Source organism: Malaclemys terrapin, chromosome 2, assembly GCF_027887155.1.
Source record: "Malaclemys terrapin pileata isolate rMalTer1 chromosome 2, rMalTer1.hap1, whole genome shotgun sequence".
In the NCBI taxonomy this organism is placed as follows: domain Eukaryota; kingdom Metazoa; phylum Chordata; order Testudines; family Emydidae; genus Malaclemys; species Malaclemys terrapin.
This window is the reverse complement of record NC_071506.1, coordinates 108573654-108592576: the sequence shown is the minus strand read 5'-3', so window position 1 is coordinate 108592576 and position 18923 is coordinate 108573654. Positions and strand designations below refer to the sequence as shown.

The window sequence follows — 18923 nt, the reverse complement described above, 5'->3', positions numbered from 1 at the left end:
GCACAGCCAAGCTGAAAAAAGAAGGTGCTGCTCAGCTCTGGGGACTTTGCAGCTGGACACCACCTTCTGGGTTCTAGTGCTGGTTAAGCTCCCTTCTGTATGCTGGGAGCCACCCTTTGTCTTGTACAACAGTGAGTGCCCATGGTGGGGCAGGCAGGGCAGGGGTCAGAGGCAAGGGGAAGGAAGGGGGTGGGATGGGGAAGAGAAGGGCATAGGTGAAGTGGGGGCAGAGAGAAAGAGGCAGTGGGGAAGGAAGGGGGTGGGATGGGGAGGAGATGGAGTGGTGGGGAAGGGGCATGGGATGGGGAAGAGAAGGGGATAGGGCAGGGATCGGCAACCTTCGGCCTGCGGCCTGCCGGGGTAAGCCCCCTGGCGAGCCGGGCTGGTTTGTTTTCTTGCCACGTCCGCAGGTTCGGCTGATCACGGCTCCCACTGGCCAAGGTTTGCCGCTCCAGGCCAATGGGGGGCTGCAGGATGAGGGATGTGCTGGCTGTGGCTTCTCGCAGCCCTTTGGGCTGGAGCGGCAAATCAAGGCCAGTGGGAGCTGCGACCGGCCGAACCTGCGGACGCAGCAAATAAACAAACCGGCCTGGCCCACCAGGGGGCTTACCCTGGTGGGCCGCGTGCCGAAGGTTGCCGATCCCTGGGATAGGGGAAACAGGGGCCCAGCATGCGGATCCCCTTGGCAGCAGCTGGGGCTCATCTGTTAAGCGGGCCCATCAAACCCTCACTCTGACAAACCCCACCTCCCCTGCATCTGTACCCCCCGATGACCCCACCCCAGACACCCTCCCCACTGAGCCTCAACCACCTACACCTAGATCCCCACCCAAATGAACCCTGTAGATAAATCTCTTTCTTTTGGAAACACTCTCTTTGAACAGCAGTGGGACAACACCCAGAAGGAAGCAGCACAAAGGACCAACTGACACAGACACAGATTTTGAATCTGGTACAGATTTGCATGGGAGGGAAGCTGCTATAAATGTGAGGTGTCTTGCACAGGACCCCGGGTCTCGTCTTGTCAACATCGGAGCAACGATCCGGATCGTCAGAAGCCCGGCTCCACCCCTCCCCTATCTAACTCACCTGGCCAGTGAAGTTAAGGGGAGCAATTAGTTGATAACAAGAAGAAGACAGAGTGTGTTTGTGTGTGTGTATGTGAGTGCATGAGTGTAATATAGATCATATGTATATGATACAGTGTTGATTGATTCATGTATTACCAATGAATGTGGCGTTTGCCTTATTCCCCCTGAAAAGATTCTGTGCAGTACTTTAAATATAATAACCCCACCTCCCCTGCACCCAGACTCTCTGCCCCCCTGCTGAGCTCCAACCACTTTCACTTGGTCCCCCCTGCAGACTCCCATTGCCCATGCACCTGGCCCCTCCCTATGCATCCAGATCCCCCACTGAGCTGCCTGCACCCAGACTGCCCCCCACAGAACCCTCTTACCCCCATCTAGATACCCCCACACTAAGTCCCTCTGCACTTGGATCTTGCTGCCGGGCTGAGCCTCCCTGCCCACATTTGTGCCTGGCACAAAAGGGGCAGGGCCCCCAGGTGTTTCTGTGGCAGGCCTGGCCCTTGTGCTGTGTCAGGGTCAGGTTCAGTCTCACCGCCAAGTCTCTGTCCCAGGGAGGCGGGGGAGGCTGCAGGGTATTCTCCCACCTCCATGCAGCCAGTGGCCTGTGCTCCCCACTGCTGTGGTGGAGCTTCCACATTTATTGATTATAAAACAAATTCAGAATTTTAAAATATTATGCACAGAATTTGATGCAGAATTCCCTCTGGAATATGGGGCACTGTACAGCTGTGATGGTGGGACTGTGAAGGGGGTGCTGGACAGTAGGGATCTGTGGGTGGGGGAGCTGGGTAGGGGGTGTGGTGTGCAGAGTGCTGTGTAATTGTGGTGGGAAGTCAGTGGGAGGGGTCTCTAGGCAGGGGGTGCTGGGCATAGGGATCTGTGGGGGAAGTCTCTGGGTGAGGGGGCGCTGGCATAAGGGGGCAGTGTGGGCAGTGTGGAAGGAGCACGCTGGCAGCGCAGGGCTGGGCGGGCCAGTGTGTGTCTAACCGTTTTGGGTTTGTAAACAGTGCCCTTATGCTGGGCTGAGTGGGGCCACTCCTACTGTGCCTCATTGCCCCCAATCGGCCCCTCGGTCTGCTGACCACCCGCCATCGCATGCCCTATTTCCCCAATGGGGGACCACAAATATGTTTGGCGCCGGGCCACAAAAATTTAATCCAGCCCTGGGCAAAGGGTGAGGCCAGCACCTGCAGGGCTAAGTGCAGATGGTGGCAGTTGGTGCAGAGTCGGGGCAACAAGTGGGACAAGCCCGCTGTGGGGCTGGGCCCAACCCACATGTGTCCTGGCCCCATCATCTCCTGGATTATGTCAGATGGTTGGCCAGGCCAAATTTGACTGAATGGCATTGTGAAAAATTTGCAGTGAATGTTGAAAGTTCTGGTTTCTGCAGCAAAATCATGCCCCACAATTTTTTTACAGCCTTATTTATTAATGGTTTATGTATGATTATGTTCTTCTCCATGAAGAAAACCTACTGCAGTGGGCAGTGTGATATTACTTTTTAGTAATATACATACAATAAATACCTTTACTTCTTAGTCTGACACTGATCCCCTTCGTGTCCTTGTGTGAGTCACTTAATCTCCCCTCCGTCAGTTTCCCCATCTGTATAACAGGAATACAAAAACTTGCTCATTTACCTCATAGAGGTTTTAAGAGAATTAATTAGTTAATGTCTGTAAAGTGTTGTTAAGCACTGAAAAAAATTAAAGACTCTCATAAATGCTAAGAATTATTATTAACATTAGAAGCTTTATACAGCTTTTATACCTAAATGTCACATAATTGTTGTCAAAATAGAAATCTAAACATCAAAACAGTAGAAAATAGAAAATTATTGAAACACTAGGCAGTTACTTTATATCATGATTACTCAATAATTGCCTAATCTAGTAGCACAACTCCTCACTGCAGGCTTATACAGGATAATTTAAACTTGTTTTGGTTGTCAAGAATAATTGATTTGTGAAGTGTTTCCTCATGAGATTCTCCTGAACTCTAACAATGTCCTGAGAATGTGCTGTGTTTTTTCTCCTACATCTATTGTATATTTGTACAACAGCAGAATATAGTTGCATTCAAACTGTTCATGTGTATTTAGGTATTATCATTTACACGAAATAAGTAGTAAAACATAAACTGATGCAAGTAGTTCCAGCTGCAGCTGCTCCTCCTACTGCAAAGGACAAAACATAGATATGTACCATGTTTCAAGATAATCACATGCAAAGATCAAACTAGATCCTAAAGCTGTAAGAAACCCCAGATAATGAATCAAAACTGTAATTGAACTGGACATTTTCTAAGTAGATGCTACAAACCTTTCATTAGATTATATGATACATACATTGAAAATGAATGACAACACTAATTCCGGCAACCTGAGCTATCTGTGCTTGGGTGGTACCAGAAAGTGGCTATATATAACGTAATTGGCTCTTATAGGATAAAGTGAAATTCAATCATATACTCTGAAGTTTGGAGATTACTGCAGAGTGTGTGTTTCAAAATGTACACAAATTAAAGTAAAAACTCTGAAACTGTGTATTCAGGGAAAGCATATAAAAGTGTTATGCAGTAGGTCTGAGATTTAGAGCTAAATCTACTGTCAGAGAGCTCTGCACACAGATCTCAGTACAGCGCTCTTAAGAAATGCAGAGCAGTGGAAATTATTCTGAATCCCTCTTTGTTTGCTGCAAAGATCTGGGTGATGTGGATAAGGCTGAGAAATTGGTTTCTAGATCTGCATGGTTCAACACACAGGATCAAATTCTGTTCTCAGGTGCATTGTTTGCAATGATGTTGCACCAATGAGGTTTGGTGAATGCAACTACGGTAGGAGCAGAATGCTGCCCAGGATGAGCGTTCAGCCAATTGCTAGCCCCTTGTCACCTTTGGCATAGTTTTTGTAATGAATAGTGTGTTTGTATGTGTGAGTCACTTGTGCAAACATTATGTAACCTGTATTTAAGATAAAGGGAAATGGTTAATTTACATTTATCCCTTCATTTAGGGGTATTTGCCCTGATTCTGCAAATCTTTATTCACAGAAACTAGGCCTTTAGATTTTCTTACATAATTTATAATTAAAAAAAGGTTTTACTACATCTAACATCAGGTGCCACAGGACCCTCTGTTGCTTTTTACAGATTCAGACTAACATGGCTACCCCTCTGATACTTGACATCAATAGAAAAGTTTCCATTATTATTATTATTATTGCAATCAAACAATTCAGTGCTGAGAATCATTACACCAGCTGTAATTCAAAGTGAAATTAACCCAAAACTGATTTTCATTGTCCAAAATGAAAGACATATATGAAGTATCAGGGGGTAGCTGTGTTAGTCTGAAGAAGTGAGGTTTTTGCCCACGAAAGCTTATGCCCAAATAAATCTGTTAGTCTTTAAGGTGCCACCAGACTCCTTGTTGTTTTTATACATGAAGTAAACAGTGTAAAGAATGACAATCTGGATTTTAAAAAGTCTTTAGCATTTATAATCTAAGGTATGATTAGTAACAGGGACAATAATAAATGGTTTGCTGACAATACGTGATTTAAGCTGACATTCTCCAGAACACAAAAGGCTTTTCTTTTCAGAGTGAGCTTCTTTCTTTCTGCTCCCCCTCAAACATTCAGTAGCTGTGGGAATCCTCAGACACTGACCCCTGGCCTGGTTTCTATACTGTACTCATGAAATGTAAAAAATGAATTTTCCCTTTGTAAGAAGAGAAGGAGGAGGAGGAGGCGGTGCTTTCAGACACACACCGCATGTATGAATTGCAATGAGCAGACCTTGGTGGTTGTGTATCCCTTCCCCAGACTTGCTCAGGGCACAACTTTAGTCCGAGCTGGAGAGATGTATGTGGGCAGAGGTGGTCCTACAGCCGCCCACCCCAGCTCTTGTCAACTGAGATCCTGAACTTGCTGCTAACATCCTCCTCAGGAGAGGAGAAGAGAAGAGAGAGAGCTGAGTTAGGGAATGATAGAGGAAAGAAAGAAGTGAACAGAGTAGAGGAGTGAGGAAGTGGAGAGAGAGGAAGGGGTATCTGCAAGAGAAAGGTTTTTCTTTTATTACCTGAAGCTGTTGTCAGTTCTCTCGCTGTTGTTACGCACCAAGAAACTATTGAAATTACAAGATAACAGGAGCTGGGTTAAGGAAGAAACAGCCTCAAAGCTTAAAACTTCATGCCATCCCCTAACTGCTGGAGCAGAGGAAGAAAGGTAAGAAACTAACCGGGGTTATCTCTATGCAGCTGGGCATTTCGTTCTAATCTAGACCTTTAAACAGGCTTTTCTAGAGCTGCTGTAGTATGAACCCACCCCCCTCTCGTCTGTAAAGCTCCCTTTTGCAGCATGTCAGCTTCACACGGCATCGGAAGACATTGCATTCATACTTGTGGCGAAGTGAGTTCATGTGGCGGAGGGGTGCAGAGGCTTGTTACTGTTACACCACTGGCTTAGTGCTGCAGCTGCGCCCACAAGCTTGCCGCCTCTGGTGTCAGCGTTTCCATTATAGACCATGCTACTCGGCACACACACAGCGTCCAGCCAGCATTTTCTCATGAATTGGTTGAAGGTAGGTAGGAAGCCAAGGAAATTTCTCTCTTCCTTCTTCCCCGCAACAAACAAACCACTTTCCCCAGGCTTGTAAGTAAATAGTCAATGATTTCCTATTTAAGGAACGTAACCCCCCCACAGATTTTTCCGTGGTTTGCATTATTATTTGCAAAATATGTGCCTTTACTATGGCCTGCAGCTTGGGGATCTTTGCACAGCTTCCCCCTACTCTAGGAATTTTGCAAATAAAAGATGGATTTTCCTTATTTATCTTATGAATACATCTATAGACTCTTTCTTTTTTTAAAAAAATATACTGATTTGGAGATTTTATTCAGTTGGGAATTTTATTTTACATATTTATAATAAAGTATTAACATTTTACATTTAAGTTCAGTTTAAAAATAGCTTTGATTAAAAGTCCAGTTACATTTTGAAATACATATTTAAAAATATAGATGACAGATATTTTAAATGTGTTTTGCATGTGCACTCCCTGCCTTTTCAGTATGCTTTTGTTATTGCATGTGCAGTGCCAAGTTAGGACCTAATCCTGCAAATGCTTCCTATCTGGGGCGAGCAGCAGACACCACTGTTTTGGTCTGCTTAATGATCCTCTCTACACATATGCGCGCCATATATAATTTGAAAGCTTATTATGTCTATTTTAAGATGACTGTGGAGTTGTTAAGTGGTGCTGCTACCATGGAAACGGGGGTAAATAATGAAACCGTCAACATGTTAAAAATGACCATTTTGAAATATTTGCATTCATTTCTGTTAGATTAATGACTATATATTATTTCAAGACATAAAATTGGATTTCTTTGTGACCCAAAATATCACAACGATCTAAAGGCTAAAACAAAATTAAATAATACATTTGTATTGGTATCATTGAATGTATTAGTGCTGGTAACATACTAGTCAACATCATTATCATCTAGTTCATCATTATGATCTCTGTCAAGAGTGCCTGGGTTATCGTTGCCTTGGCATGTACAGAGTTCTGTGCAGAGAAGATTGAACTGACTACAGCAACAGTTGATTGTGCAGTGATCCCTACTTGCAGAGGGATCACTGCACAATCAAAAAAGGTCTTGTAGAGGCTCAGAAGCCATTGGGCCCTTGAAGAATACAGGAAGTAGCTCATCATCCACATTTTTCCATCCAATATCTGGCTTACCTATGGCAAGAACATCCAAATCTTTGTTTGCCAAGATACTCGTTTGACATGCTTTTCAAAACTGTCCTCACATGGGGGGTGTTTGGCCACTGTCTTGTCCTTTTTGATAGTTAGATTGAGATGCAAGCAATTCAGGTCTCTGTGGGGCTCCTTTTTTTCTCATTCTGGGCATACAGCATTGCTACCAACTTCCTTGCTGGAGAAATTGCAGTTTGTCAGTTACCTTCTCCCAATTTGGTAAGTTCCCTTCATTGTGACAACATTAAACACACATTTTTTCCAGTACCAAATAGGGATGACACAGAGTCAAATGCTGTTAATGCATGTACAGCAGGAAGTATGTTATAGTAGTCAAGAGTGAGTGCATCACAAATTGCATGCACAGGTATGAAGCAATGCTTGTCAGTTGTGCTGGTAATGGTGCCTGTTTTAGTCCACATGTTATCCAAGTGTTCCATATGTGAAAAATAGTGAACAACAAGGACCAAACCATCTGTCTAAAGCGATCTAATTATAGGGTGACCAGATAGCAAGTGTGAAAAATGGGGACTGGGTGGGGGTGTAATAGGTGCCTGTATAAGACAAAGCCCTGAATATTGGGACTGTCCCTATAAAATTGGGTCATTTGTTCACCCTACCTAATTACTATGGTTCCTTTGACACCAAGAGCCCCAAAAAGCCATATCGGCACATCCAGCATGCAGAAGCATCCTTGTGTCTGCTTTCTCTTGAGTACTATACAAGTCTTGGGCTTCTTCAGCATCTCTGCTGGTGATGGACTTTGCTACTTCACCATTAGAAAAGCCTCCAGCAAGGAGTGTTTATGTTGGGAGTGCTCCCACATGCTCAGATGCATTTAGAACCAAATATTTACAGAAGAATTTTACAATTGACTGCTTATTGGATGTCAAGTTTAGAAACTTTTCCCATGGAGACACAGGGTGTCTGCCAATCACCTGACATTCCTTCCATCCAACCTTAGATCCTGTCTTTCTTCAGTTTTCACTGAGTAACTGTTGTCATATCTGTCAAAGACTTCAGTTACACAATGAGCTTTGTGAAATCCTTTAGGACCTGCCTCAGGTACTCAGCAGCCAAATTCAAATGTGTGGAATTTGTTTCCAGCCATCATCATGGCACCTCTGAGTGATGTACACTGTGGTTTCTTTGTTACATACTGTTAGCTCATGGATTCTTTCAGCTTGAGCTTCCAGCTGATGCCCTAATTCAGCTTTGTCTGTTCCTCTCATTGTTCTATCAGCATGGAAGAGGGACATAGGCACAGGTCCTGTTGGGTGACTAATAACAGTTATCATTAAAACATCATTTCTGCATCTTGCGAAGGAAAACAGTTTCTGGAGTGATAGGTGCTGTGATTGTCCTTCCCTTGTCAGACTTAAATTTGGTCGTCTTGGCCATGTCAGCAAATGTTTTTAGGCCAGATTTTGTGAGTGGGCTGAAGAAGCTGCATATCCTATCAGAATCAAGTGCACCACTCACAAATCTCTCCATTTGCTCTTCACCAACATCTGCTATTTTCACTACACACTCTTGTACATCTTATGTTTCATGCAGTCCAGTAGATATGTTGACAAGTACCTCTGGATGTGATTCAGGGTCTCGGTTTGTCCAGTGGTGGGTTAATGCATGGGCCCATGGGCCGTGCCCAGAGGCCCCGGCCAATTTGAGGGCCCCTGCAGGACTGCCAGAACCTATGTAGAAGTGTGTGTGTGGGGTCATTGGCACAAGAGCTTTGGCCCCGGCTGCACTCCTGGACTACTTCCCCCAAGACCCTGCCCCGAGTTGGGCTGGGGGGCTGGGGTGCCTGAGAGCAGCCCCTGGCCTGTATCCCTGCCTCCTGGGGCATGCCGTCCAGGACAGGTGGAGGGTCTGGGGTCCCTGGGTGGCTCTTAACACACAGCCTTGCTCCGGCTTCCAGTCTGGCCGGGGAGTGGCGCTTCAGGAGGAAGAAGAGGAGCAGTGGGTGGGGTCCCATGTGAAGAGCGGTGTGGGGGACCCAATAGTTCTTTAAGCCTAGGGCCCCAATAAATCTTAACTTGCCTTTGGGTTTGTCATATTGTTGATGAGATCTGTAACATGCTCCTCATCCCTTTTCAGTGCACAGGCAAGGAATTGCTTGTTGACTTTGTCTTTGCTACTTCTTGTTAGGCCACGGCTGTCTCTCATAGCTTTTTTTCATATTCATAATGCGAAGCTGTGTATTCCCATCTCTAACACTAATACTGACCTGTGCATAAGTGTCACTGAATTAAAAAACTAGTTTCTAGAATATTTCAAAGGCTAGTACTGCATGCATAGGCAATTACAAATGAAAACAGTGTATGTACAAAAGCTTATAAATGGAGAAGCATTACATTAAGAATTCACATATATTTATATCTACCCACTATGCAGTATAAACTATGGGCATGCAGTCTCTGCTGCTGGTACACAACCTTCAGCATGAGCCTGATCTGATCAGCAAATTTCAGTTGAAAATGTAGAAAACTATTGTAATCACTTGTGAGATACTTTAACATTTAAGAAAATGTGATGTGAAACATTTAATGGTAGTATTTTGCAAAATGTGGATCTGCACCATTTTTGCCACATGCTAAAAAGCTTAATCATTCCTGAAAAAAATACCTGCCCATGCAAATCCAACCCATTTTTTTAATATATAATTAAACACCATATTAAGGTATTGAAATGAACTTAAACTCTAGTCATAGTGATGTTGCAGTATTTCTGGAACTGTGCAACAATTGACATTTTCTCATTTTGGGTTCCATTGTTTCACCTCTCCTACAGGCTTACAGCACCATTTGACAGCTCCACCTCATACCTCATCTAAACATACGTAAAATAAGCTTTCAAATGATCTATGATGTAGATGTGCATAAGGTGCATACATTAAACTCCAAAAATATGGCCCTTTTTGGAGAATTGCCACACGTCTACTCAGGCAAAGAGTTTACTGCTATGCTAGTTCCAATGATTTTGCAGGACTCCACTCTTCGTGTGCATTCAGAAATACATAAACAATAGATGGTGACAGATGTCAACATTCTGAATAATAAATGCTTGCTAAGATTGTCTAAAGTCATACAGTATGTATATGATAGAATGTACATGCTTCTTTAGTAATGTCATGGCCTGTCATATACATGTTTTCATCTGAGTCTTTTTTTTTTTTTTTTTTTTTTTGAATTAATGCAATTTCCCAATGGATCTGTGTTCACACACATATTAAAGTAATTTTAATGGTTTGGCTTAAACCAACAAAATCAAGAAAATTCAGCAAAGAAGCCAAAACAGTATCCTTAACTTACCTTTTTGTACTATGTATTATGTAAAGTTATCCATTGTTTGATGACCCTTGCAGTACTTCGATTCAGTGAAGTAAGCTAAGGGTAGTCAGACAAATTCTGCTCTCACTTACCATGGTATAAATCTGAAATATTGTAACTCCATTGGTTTCAGAGGAATAACTCTGGATTTACATTGATGTAACTGAGAGCAGAGTCTGGCCCAGAGCTTCAGTCATATTTTCTGGATTTTCTCAGTTTAAGCCAAACTCTTGACATTATTTTAATATAGGATTTATGTGTAAATTGAGTAATCCATGAATCGACTGGCTCTCCTCTTTGGTAGTCTGGGACTTAAATAATTGTGAGTACACATGTAACATATGTTTTTAATAGGGACAAAAAACCACAGTATTGTTTTGTGTGGCTAAAAGCTACAAGCATTCTTTTCTGAATACTTTTCTTCAATGGAAACTCTGATATGACAGGACTAAACGCTTTAGGGAAACTATTATATATATTTTTGTCTGAAGAAAAAAAGCCTTGGCAAATCCACATCTAGCAAATCAAGATAAGATGGACTCTTAAAATATAAGAGGTTTTTGGAGAATTATTATAATAAGATCCTAGAGTAGAGAAGTACCTGAATATAAAGATGGCCAAATTTGCCTTGGTAATTGCTGTACCTCAAAAGTTTCACAAATTTCTGACATCTAGCTGCCCCATGGGCCTCTCTGTATTCTGAAAGCGGTAGAGTTTCTCAAACAGTGGATCACATCCCCAAAGGTGTTATGGTGGGTCTTCAGGGACCTGGATTGTGAGATAAAGTCACAGAGTTCAGAGTCTTAGAAATCAGATCCACTTTTTGGTTCCTGTTCTATACTAGTTCATCTTTAAGAAGTGCTCAGATATTACAGTGATGGTGCCAGATAAGAACCTACATAGGATGTAGGACTAGAAAGGATTTACTGGGTCATCAAGTCCAGTCAGCTGCTATCACAGGCAACCCTGCCATATGATCCTGTTTGAAAATTTATCAGGATCCATCTTAAAACTAGTTAGGTTGTTTGCCCCTACTATGCCTATTTGGAGGTTGTTCCAGAACCTCATTCCTACGATGGTTAGAAACCTTCTTCTAATTTCCAGCCTAAATTTATTCATGGCCAGTTTCTACTTGTTCCTGTGTGAATTTTGTTCTTCAGCTTAAATAGCTCTTCTGCATTCCTGGTGTTTATTCTCCTGATGTATATAAAGAGAGCAATCATATCCCCTCTCAACCTTCATTCTGGTAGACTAAACAAGCCAAGCTCTTTTAGTCTCTTCTTGTAAGATCTCCATTCCCCTGATCATCCTAGTACACTATCTCTGCACCTGTTCCAATGTGAAATAAACTCTCTTGAACATGGGTCACCAGAACTGTACACAGAATTCCAGATGAGGTTTTACCAGTGCCTTGTACAATGGTAGTAATACTTCCCTATCTCTATTGGAAATACCTCTGATGATACCTCCTAGGATCACATTTGCTCTTTTAAAGCCACATTACAGTGGTGGCTCATAGGTATCTTGTGTTCGACTAATGCATCCAGATCACTCTCTTCCTCTGTCGTTTCCAGTTGATAAGTTCCCAGTTTATAGCAAAAATCTTATTAGTCCCTAGGTGCATGACCTTGCACATTGTACCATTACATTTTATCCCATTTCTATTATTCCATTTCTCTAGGTCATCCAGTTCTTCCTGTATAATATTCCAATCCGTCTGTGAGTAAATAATGCCTTCCAACTTTGTGATATCAGCAAATTTTATGAGCAAACTCCTATTTTTTGTGCAAATGTCATTAAAGGAAATATTAAGTAAGATTGGTCCCAAGACCAATCCTTGAGGAACTCCACTAGTAACTTCCCTCCAGTTTATTTTTCTTTTTTAAAGGAGCATCTAATTTATACTCTATTTAGAAAACAAGATATGTGACCTTACTTGGCACAGAAGATCACAGATCTTGTCTCTTCATCAGGGCAAATAATTCATCTGAAAAATGGGCCAAGTGATGGAAGTGTCTTTGTCATTGCTATGAGCTCTGTGCAAAAACATTAGCCTGGAAATGCAGTCATTGTACACTTCTTCATAAGACCCTTCCTGCCTGATGGATTAGTGCTAAAAAATGGTTCTCTGTCTTCACTGAACTTTATATCTATTAGGGAACTCAGAGAAAAACTGGATTAACTGCAATTTCTGTCTGCAGATTGAGAAACAATGGACTGTTCTCACCTGGAAAACACACAAACTATAAGTTTCATTATTTAAAATAAAAATAAAAAATTAAGTACATGTTTTCCTGACACAGAGAATCCTTCTCTATTAATTCAGGGGCAATATGCCCTTGAATATCATTACACACTTTCTAAATACTTTGAAAGCCCTTTAAGAAGGATGCTGATTAGCTGACTTGCTATCAGCCTTAGGATACTCTTCTTCCCAGTGTTGATATCATTGAGGTCATCAAAGGTGTTCATTTGGGGAGGCTGTTCTGCAGGTATTTTCTGAATAGTGACAGTAGTGCATAGAAGATGGAATCCCAAATGCAGTTGATGGTGTAGTAAAGGGAAACACTTTTCCTCTCTGACACTGTGATTAAGTTCCATGCCTGCTGATTTGGGGAAAACTATGGAGCTTCCATGGCCAGAACCCACACAACTATAAAAATTTTGTACTTTTCAAAATCAGTATGTATTACCGCTACCTCAAAATCCTTCATAACCTTGATGTAAGTGGATATAATCTTACTGTCTTTTAGCATTCTATTTGAATCCAACCCTAATCTTCTGGAATTGGTCACAGCCTTTGTCAGCTTTGAGAGCTATAAAATAAACTGCAAAAAGTCCAAAGTTATGCCACTTCAAGAATTTCTGACTCTTCTCAAATAAAATGCTTTCTTTGAATTAACCAAACAGATCACATTCTTTGGCATGGAACTTATTCCTCACCTCAAAAAACCTTCTTTCCATCAACATCAACTCTCACTTAAAAATAAAGCAGTATGTCCTGGGGCTGATGTGGGCTCTGTAGTTGTGCCAGAAGATGTTGGTTTCCACCTTCTTCAGATTGTGCCTGGCTTTTCTGCAGCAGGTAGCTTTTGTGTTCATCTAGAAGAACCACATGCATTAATCAGAATTATTTTTGTTCCTGTAAATAACATTTCTCAACCTTTCAATAGGAATGAACTTTTATTTCAAATCAACTTTTATTTTTAAATCACTCTGGTACCCATTAGGCCATACTCTGCCTTCATTTACATCCTATGCAGCCTAAAGAGAGAGGAGAATTTGGCCCATTTTCTCTTTCTACAGACTATTTGTCAATAATTTTGTATACTTAAATAACTGTAGATTGTAGTTTTCTTATTATTTGAAAAATACTTGTTTCATGTATAGGTTATTTTAAAATACATGTACTGTTGTTCTTTTTGTTCTTTTTTATTATTTGTATTACAGTAGGACCTGGAGGCCCTAGCCAAGAATAGAGACCCATTGTGTTAGGCCCTGTATATATACAGAGCGAGAGGCAACTGATGCTCTAAAGAGCTTACTGTCTAAACAGAGAGACAAAGTTGGGAGAGGAAGCAGGCACAGAGACGTGAAATGATTTGCCCAAGATCACGTAGTATCAGATCCAGGAAAATAACTCAGGTCTCCTAACCCCTAGTCTAGTGCCCTGTCCACTGGATTAGGATTTTCCTTTACATTTTTAATGAAAAGTATGAGTAATATTAAACTGTCCCCAAAGTGGGAGAAGTTTAAAATATAAAAACAAAAATATACAGCGGAGGTTCACAACTAGCTGACTGCTAATCCACTGCAAAAATCCACTTAGCTACATTTTTCTGACGACTAGCACATTATCTGAACTTGTCGTATGCAAGACAAGTCTTGCTGATTTTACTAGATGAAGCTATTCTCCTTCATTGCTCATATTTACCAGTCCACTTAGGCACTTATCTGTCTCTGCCGCCTTCATGACTGGAGTATCTGAGTAGCTCCCAAATACTTAAAAATAAAAATATCAATTAATATGAGTAAAATGGCAGTTAAAATGGGCCTTTTCCCCCCTCACAATTGGAATTACTTGATTATAAAGTAGCGTTCTTTCTCCCCAGATACTGGGTGGCCTAAATAGCCTAAATAAAATGCAGATGTTTTGAATTAATGCACGTCACAAAGAGGTATAAATGCTTGTGTGATTTTGCTTGTACTTTGGAGAAACTGAGGCAGAGATGCTCTCTGTCAGCTGTGTTCTTCCCTTGCAACTGCATGTCCTGAATAAAGCTGTCTCTGATTTTGTTGCTTCCAACCTAAGAGTGGAGTTCGCTTCTTCCACAACATTCCACAATCTGCTCGGTGTCCCCATCCGGTACCCTCGTTTTGAACCTATGACCTTCACCTCAGTCCCTGTTTTTCTCGTTAGTTGTCCCCCGCATTCATTTGGTCCCTGGGTCCAGTGGTCCCTCCCGCTAGGCTGGGGGAGGGGCCTTTAGAAGTGGGCGGGCTTGTGCCCGCCCACCTCCTGGGTTTCCAATAAGACATACTAGTACATGAGAAACAGAGTGAAAAATCAGAGCTCTGAAGCAAACATTAATAATATAAAAATGATAAAACATGATCTTTGGAGCTATTCAACCATTTGATGATTCAATTTTTTACCTCTGTTATGAAATGTTTCCTTTTATTCTCTGTAAAATCGAGGTTTGTGCCTGAAATGTTAGGAGTACAACATTTTGCAATATGCAAACAGATTTTAAAATGCATTATGGCTCTCTGGGCTGACTTTTCAGGGCTTCACAGTGAATCTGAATAAAATAATTCTGATTTCTATTTTGTTCATTCAGATTCTGAAATGACATATTTGACACTTTTTTTATTACTTTGCCTTTTTTTAAAAGACAGCTGATTTTTAATGCAAATCATAATAACGCTTATGATTTTTGAATAGGTTTATATTACACTTTAACTGATTCATAGGCTTATCAAACTTAGTCACTATCCCTGCTGAGTAGTGTTAAGTAAACAAAATCACAATTGCAAAATACTACAAAATATGTGTATTTAAAAAATAAATTCAGTAAAAAAAGTAAAAACTTGCAGTGTGTGCTCAACTTCACCATTGATTTGGATTGCTTTATTCATCATCTCTCAATTCTCTTGTTTTGTTTGTATGCAAGGACCCTCTCCTGCAAAGACTTATGCATATGAAGCAGTGGAATTACTCACAGGCCCATATGCACTTAAGCATGGGCTTAAATCCATCCCTATTTGGAAAGGCATTTATGCTGAAGAGTTTTTCTAAATGTGGATGCTTTGCTGAATTAGGGAGATAGGATGTGAAGTTAAGCCTAGGCGTAAGTTTTTTGCATGGTCTTTGTCAACTCTTTAGAGTACGGCTCTTGTCTTCATACCTTCTGTAAAACACCTAGCATTACATGAACATAAAGTATCCAATTTCTGATTTACCTGCCTGTTCACAGTTTTGCATACATTTGGGTCTATTTCAACATCACTGAAAAACCCTCCAGAAGGAATGAACATTCCCTTTTTGGAGACTTTTTAGAGAAAATGTTCATTTTTTAAATTCTTAACTAAAGTATTCCTTTTGAACCAATAGGAAAATTACAGATCCCCAAATTCTCAGCACACCAACATAACTCACTGTAAAAACTGATTAAAAAACAAAACAAATTTGTTCAAGAAGATATCAGGTTGCAAGTGTGTTCCAAGGGAGTCCTGTTAACACCCCAAAAAAGTATGCATTCTTTATAAAAATTTTACTCCTTTTAGAAAAACCCCATACACTAGAATGTCTGGAAATGAAGAGTTAAGGGATCCAGCCTGGTCCCCACTGTCATATAATCCACATCACTCACTGTCACCCAACTTGAAGAATAATAAGGTACTGATAGGCCTTTGTTCTCCCTTGGTACTGATAGGCCTTTGTTCTCCCTTACGGAGCCTCATGATTCTGGTCTTCATCCTCTGGTTTTTCAATATATATATGAGGTCGCTAGAGCACAAGATATGTGTGTGTGTGTGCGTGTGTGTGTGTGCGCGCGCACACGTGCGCATGGAGTTACCATTAGTAAGCTGATAATTCTATGCCTTCATTAGTAGCAGTTTGTTGTGCATCTCTTCCTGGTTCTCTGACAGGGTAGCAGACATTTTTGCTTGAATGTAGAACAGTTGGCTCCTGCTCAACTCAGATAAATCTGAATTAATGGTTGGGAAAAGTGTTTTGAGGAACTAACGAGTACCTTGTTCACTACCATTATTCAGGGGCTGGCGCTAATTCTAGTACAATGTATTAGTACCAGTGTAGAGAGGGCCAGTGTCGTTTTTAGCACAATTTTTTGAGCCTGGTGTTTTTTGCTGTGCTGGGGAAAAAGGGGCAGTAGCTTCCCTAATATATTACTGCTACAGAAAACTGAGGGATATATGTTGTGATTCAGTAATGAATAGCTCTGTTAAAAAAAAAAAAATCACCATAGCAAGTCAGCCTGGGATACAGAAATACACAAAGAAGTTAGTGTGAAACTAGACAACTTTTCAGACCACTTATTTCACTTTTCATTTGAGCAGAGAAATTTTGAGCAGAGAAAGCCAATCTGAATCAAGAATACTTTAACAAATAACATTATTAATATAAAATGTCACTTGCTGAGATCCATTAGTTTTAAGTTATAACGTATTGCAGCTACTGGATGTTTGTTCTTTCAGATCATATCATTGTTAATAAATGTGTGCTTTGAAAACAGGAACATAAAGCCCAAACATAAAGATTTGAGCACATTTTTTACAAGAAGTACAAATATAAACACAAGGATGTTATTTATCAGGCCTTGCGGTATTATTTAAAATTTAGAGACTGTGCCATATATTGCCCCATATGTCATATACTGCTATGAGGAGCAGGGCTGGCCTTACCATGAGGCGAACTGAGGTGGCCGCTTCAGGTGCCAGACTGTGGGAGGGCGCCACTAGGACCCAGAGTGTAGAAAATTGTGTCTGCTGCTGGTGCATATGTATTCTCTCTGCTCTAGATGCACAGAGATGGTGGAGTGCTGTGCTGGAGGAAGGAGGGCACAAGAGACATAACAGGCAGGCAGGAGAAAAGGTGAGAGGGAATAACAGAAAGCAGCAGGAACTGCAAGGAGAGAGAGTAGGAGGAGCCTCTTATGTACCTCTCCTGCACCCCCAGGAGCCTGGACTGATTAACACCAGCTTCTCAGGGAGCTTCCTGTTTCCTGCTGCTTCCCTGAACCCACTTGAGAAGAACAGGCAGTCAACTGAAGTAGTAGGAGCCAGTTAGGCCCTTAAGACGCTGATATCTTCCCTCACTCAGGCCCTGCTGCCAGCCTGCTTATTTGTCCCCTTCAACTGAGTGTTGAGAGCCACTATAGCTGGCACAGAACAGCAGTCATGAGTGAAAGAAGAAAATGCCCCTCTAGGGCAGCATTCAGAAAAAGAAAGAAAGCAAATGAAGCTTTTCTATCTAAACTGGAAGAAGCTCTCCTGAGATACATAGACACAAATGTTCACGGTGAGCCTTCTGGCCCCAGTGAGGATGTGAGTGGTGAGGAGATGCCTGATCTTCTAGTTAGTCAGAGTGCAGGTGACCTGGCAGCTACTGCAGCATCCATATCTCTATCTCAAATGGATGTAACTATGCACATTCCTGAAGAAAAGTGTAGATCAGAGAAGAGTGTGGTGGAGGCGCAAGAAACAGCTACTGCTGAGTTTTAGTTCCTTAAGTCTAGATGATCCAGGACTGTGGACCCACTTGAGCAGTAGGCTGGGGACTTCCTTGTACTGCATGGGCCACAGTAAGTGAAAAACTTCATGTTCCCGAAAGACAATGAAAATAGAAGTTTCCATCCAACACATTACTGCTGTGAAATCCCCAATGGTGACAAAGTGGAGAGGCCATGGCTTATGTACTCAGAAATCCAGAATGCTGGGTTTTGTTGCAAACTCTTCCAGTCTAGTGTTCCAGCCACATTGGGTTCTACAGGAACAAAGGACTGGAAAAATCTGGCTAGAAATCTGGCATGCCATGAGAAGGCAGCAAATCACCAGAGACATTCCATTGGTGGAAAGAGCTTGAAATGAGACTAAGGTTAAAGTCCACCATAGATGATCAGCATCAAGAGAAGATTGCATCAGAGTCTCTTTACTGGCAAAATGTTCTGAAAAGGCTCACTGCCATTGTGAGAATGCTTGCTATCCAAAACCTAGCACTGTGTGGCACTTCAGATCAGCTGTATGTGCCAAACAATGGAAACGTCCTTAAAATTGTGGCGCTGATAGCTGAATTTGATGCTGTACTCCAGGAGCATCTAAGAAGAGTCACCACCCAAGAAATGTATACACACCACTACCTTGGAAAAACAATTCAAAATGAGATCATACAGTTACTGGCAACAACAGTCAAACAGAAGATTGTGGCAGATCTGAAGTCAGCAAGATATTTAATGTAATTCAAGCATCTAAGTATATTTCTCTGCATCAACTCATCGATGGCAAATTTTGAAGCAACATCTGGGAATATCCTCTCGGACACTGAAACCACTGAGTGCCACATGATGGGAAAGTCGAGTGGAGGCGATAAAGCCTATCAAACACCAAATTGGGAAGATAGATGATGCCATAGTTGCCATTATGGAGGATAATGCTTTGACAGGAACTGTTCTTGGGAGAACAGTGGCAGAGGGAAATGGAATCATCAGAAACAT

The 18923-nt window shown here is 41.7% G+C and overlaps 1 protein-coding gene across 4 annotated transcripts in view; it reads left to right on the top strand.

The window, feature by feature from the left end:
• The first annotated feature begins 4915 nt into the window (after positions 1–4915).
• RNF144B (ring finger protein 144B) overlaps positions 4916–18923 on the top strand; it is a 132135-nt gene continuing 118127 nt past the window's right edge. For 2 of the 4 annotated variants that reach the window (XM_054019756.1, XM_054019749.1), the window contains exon 1: positions 5270–5316. Coding sequence is in view for 1 of the 4 variants with exons in the window: in XM_054019755.1 (XP_053875730.1) it covers positions 5281–5316 (36 nt within the window). In the remaining 3 variants the exon portion in view is untranslated. Of the gene's footprint in view, positions 5317–18923 lie in introns of all 4 variants that reach the window. The other 2 variants (XM_054019755.1, XM_054019752.1) reach the window with 2 other exon arrangements.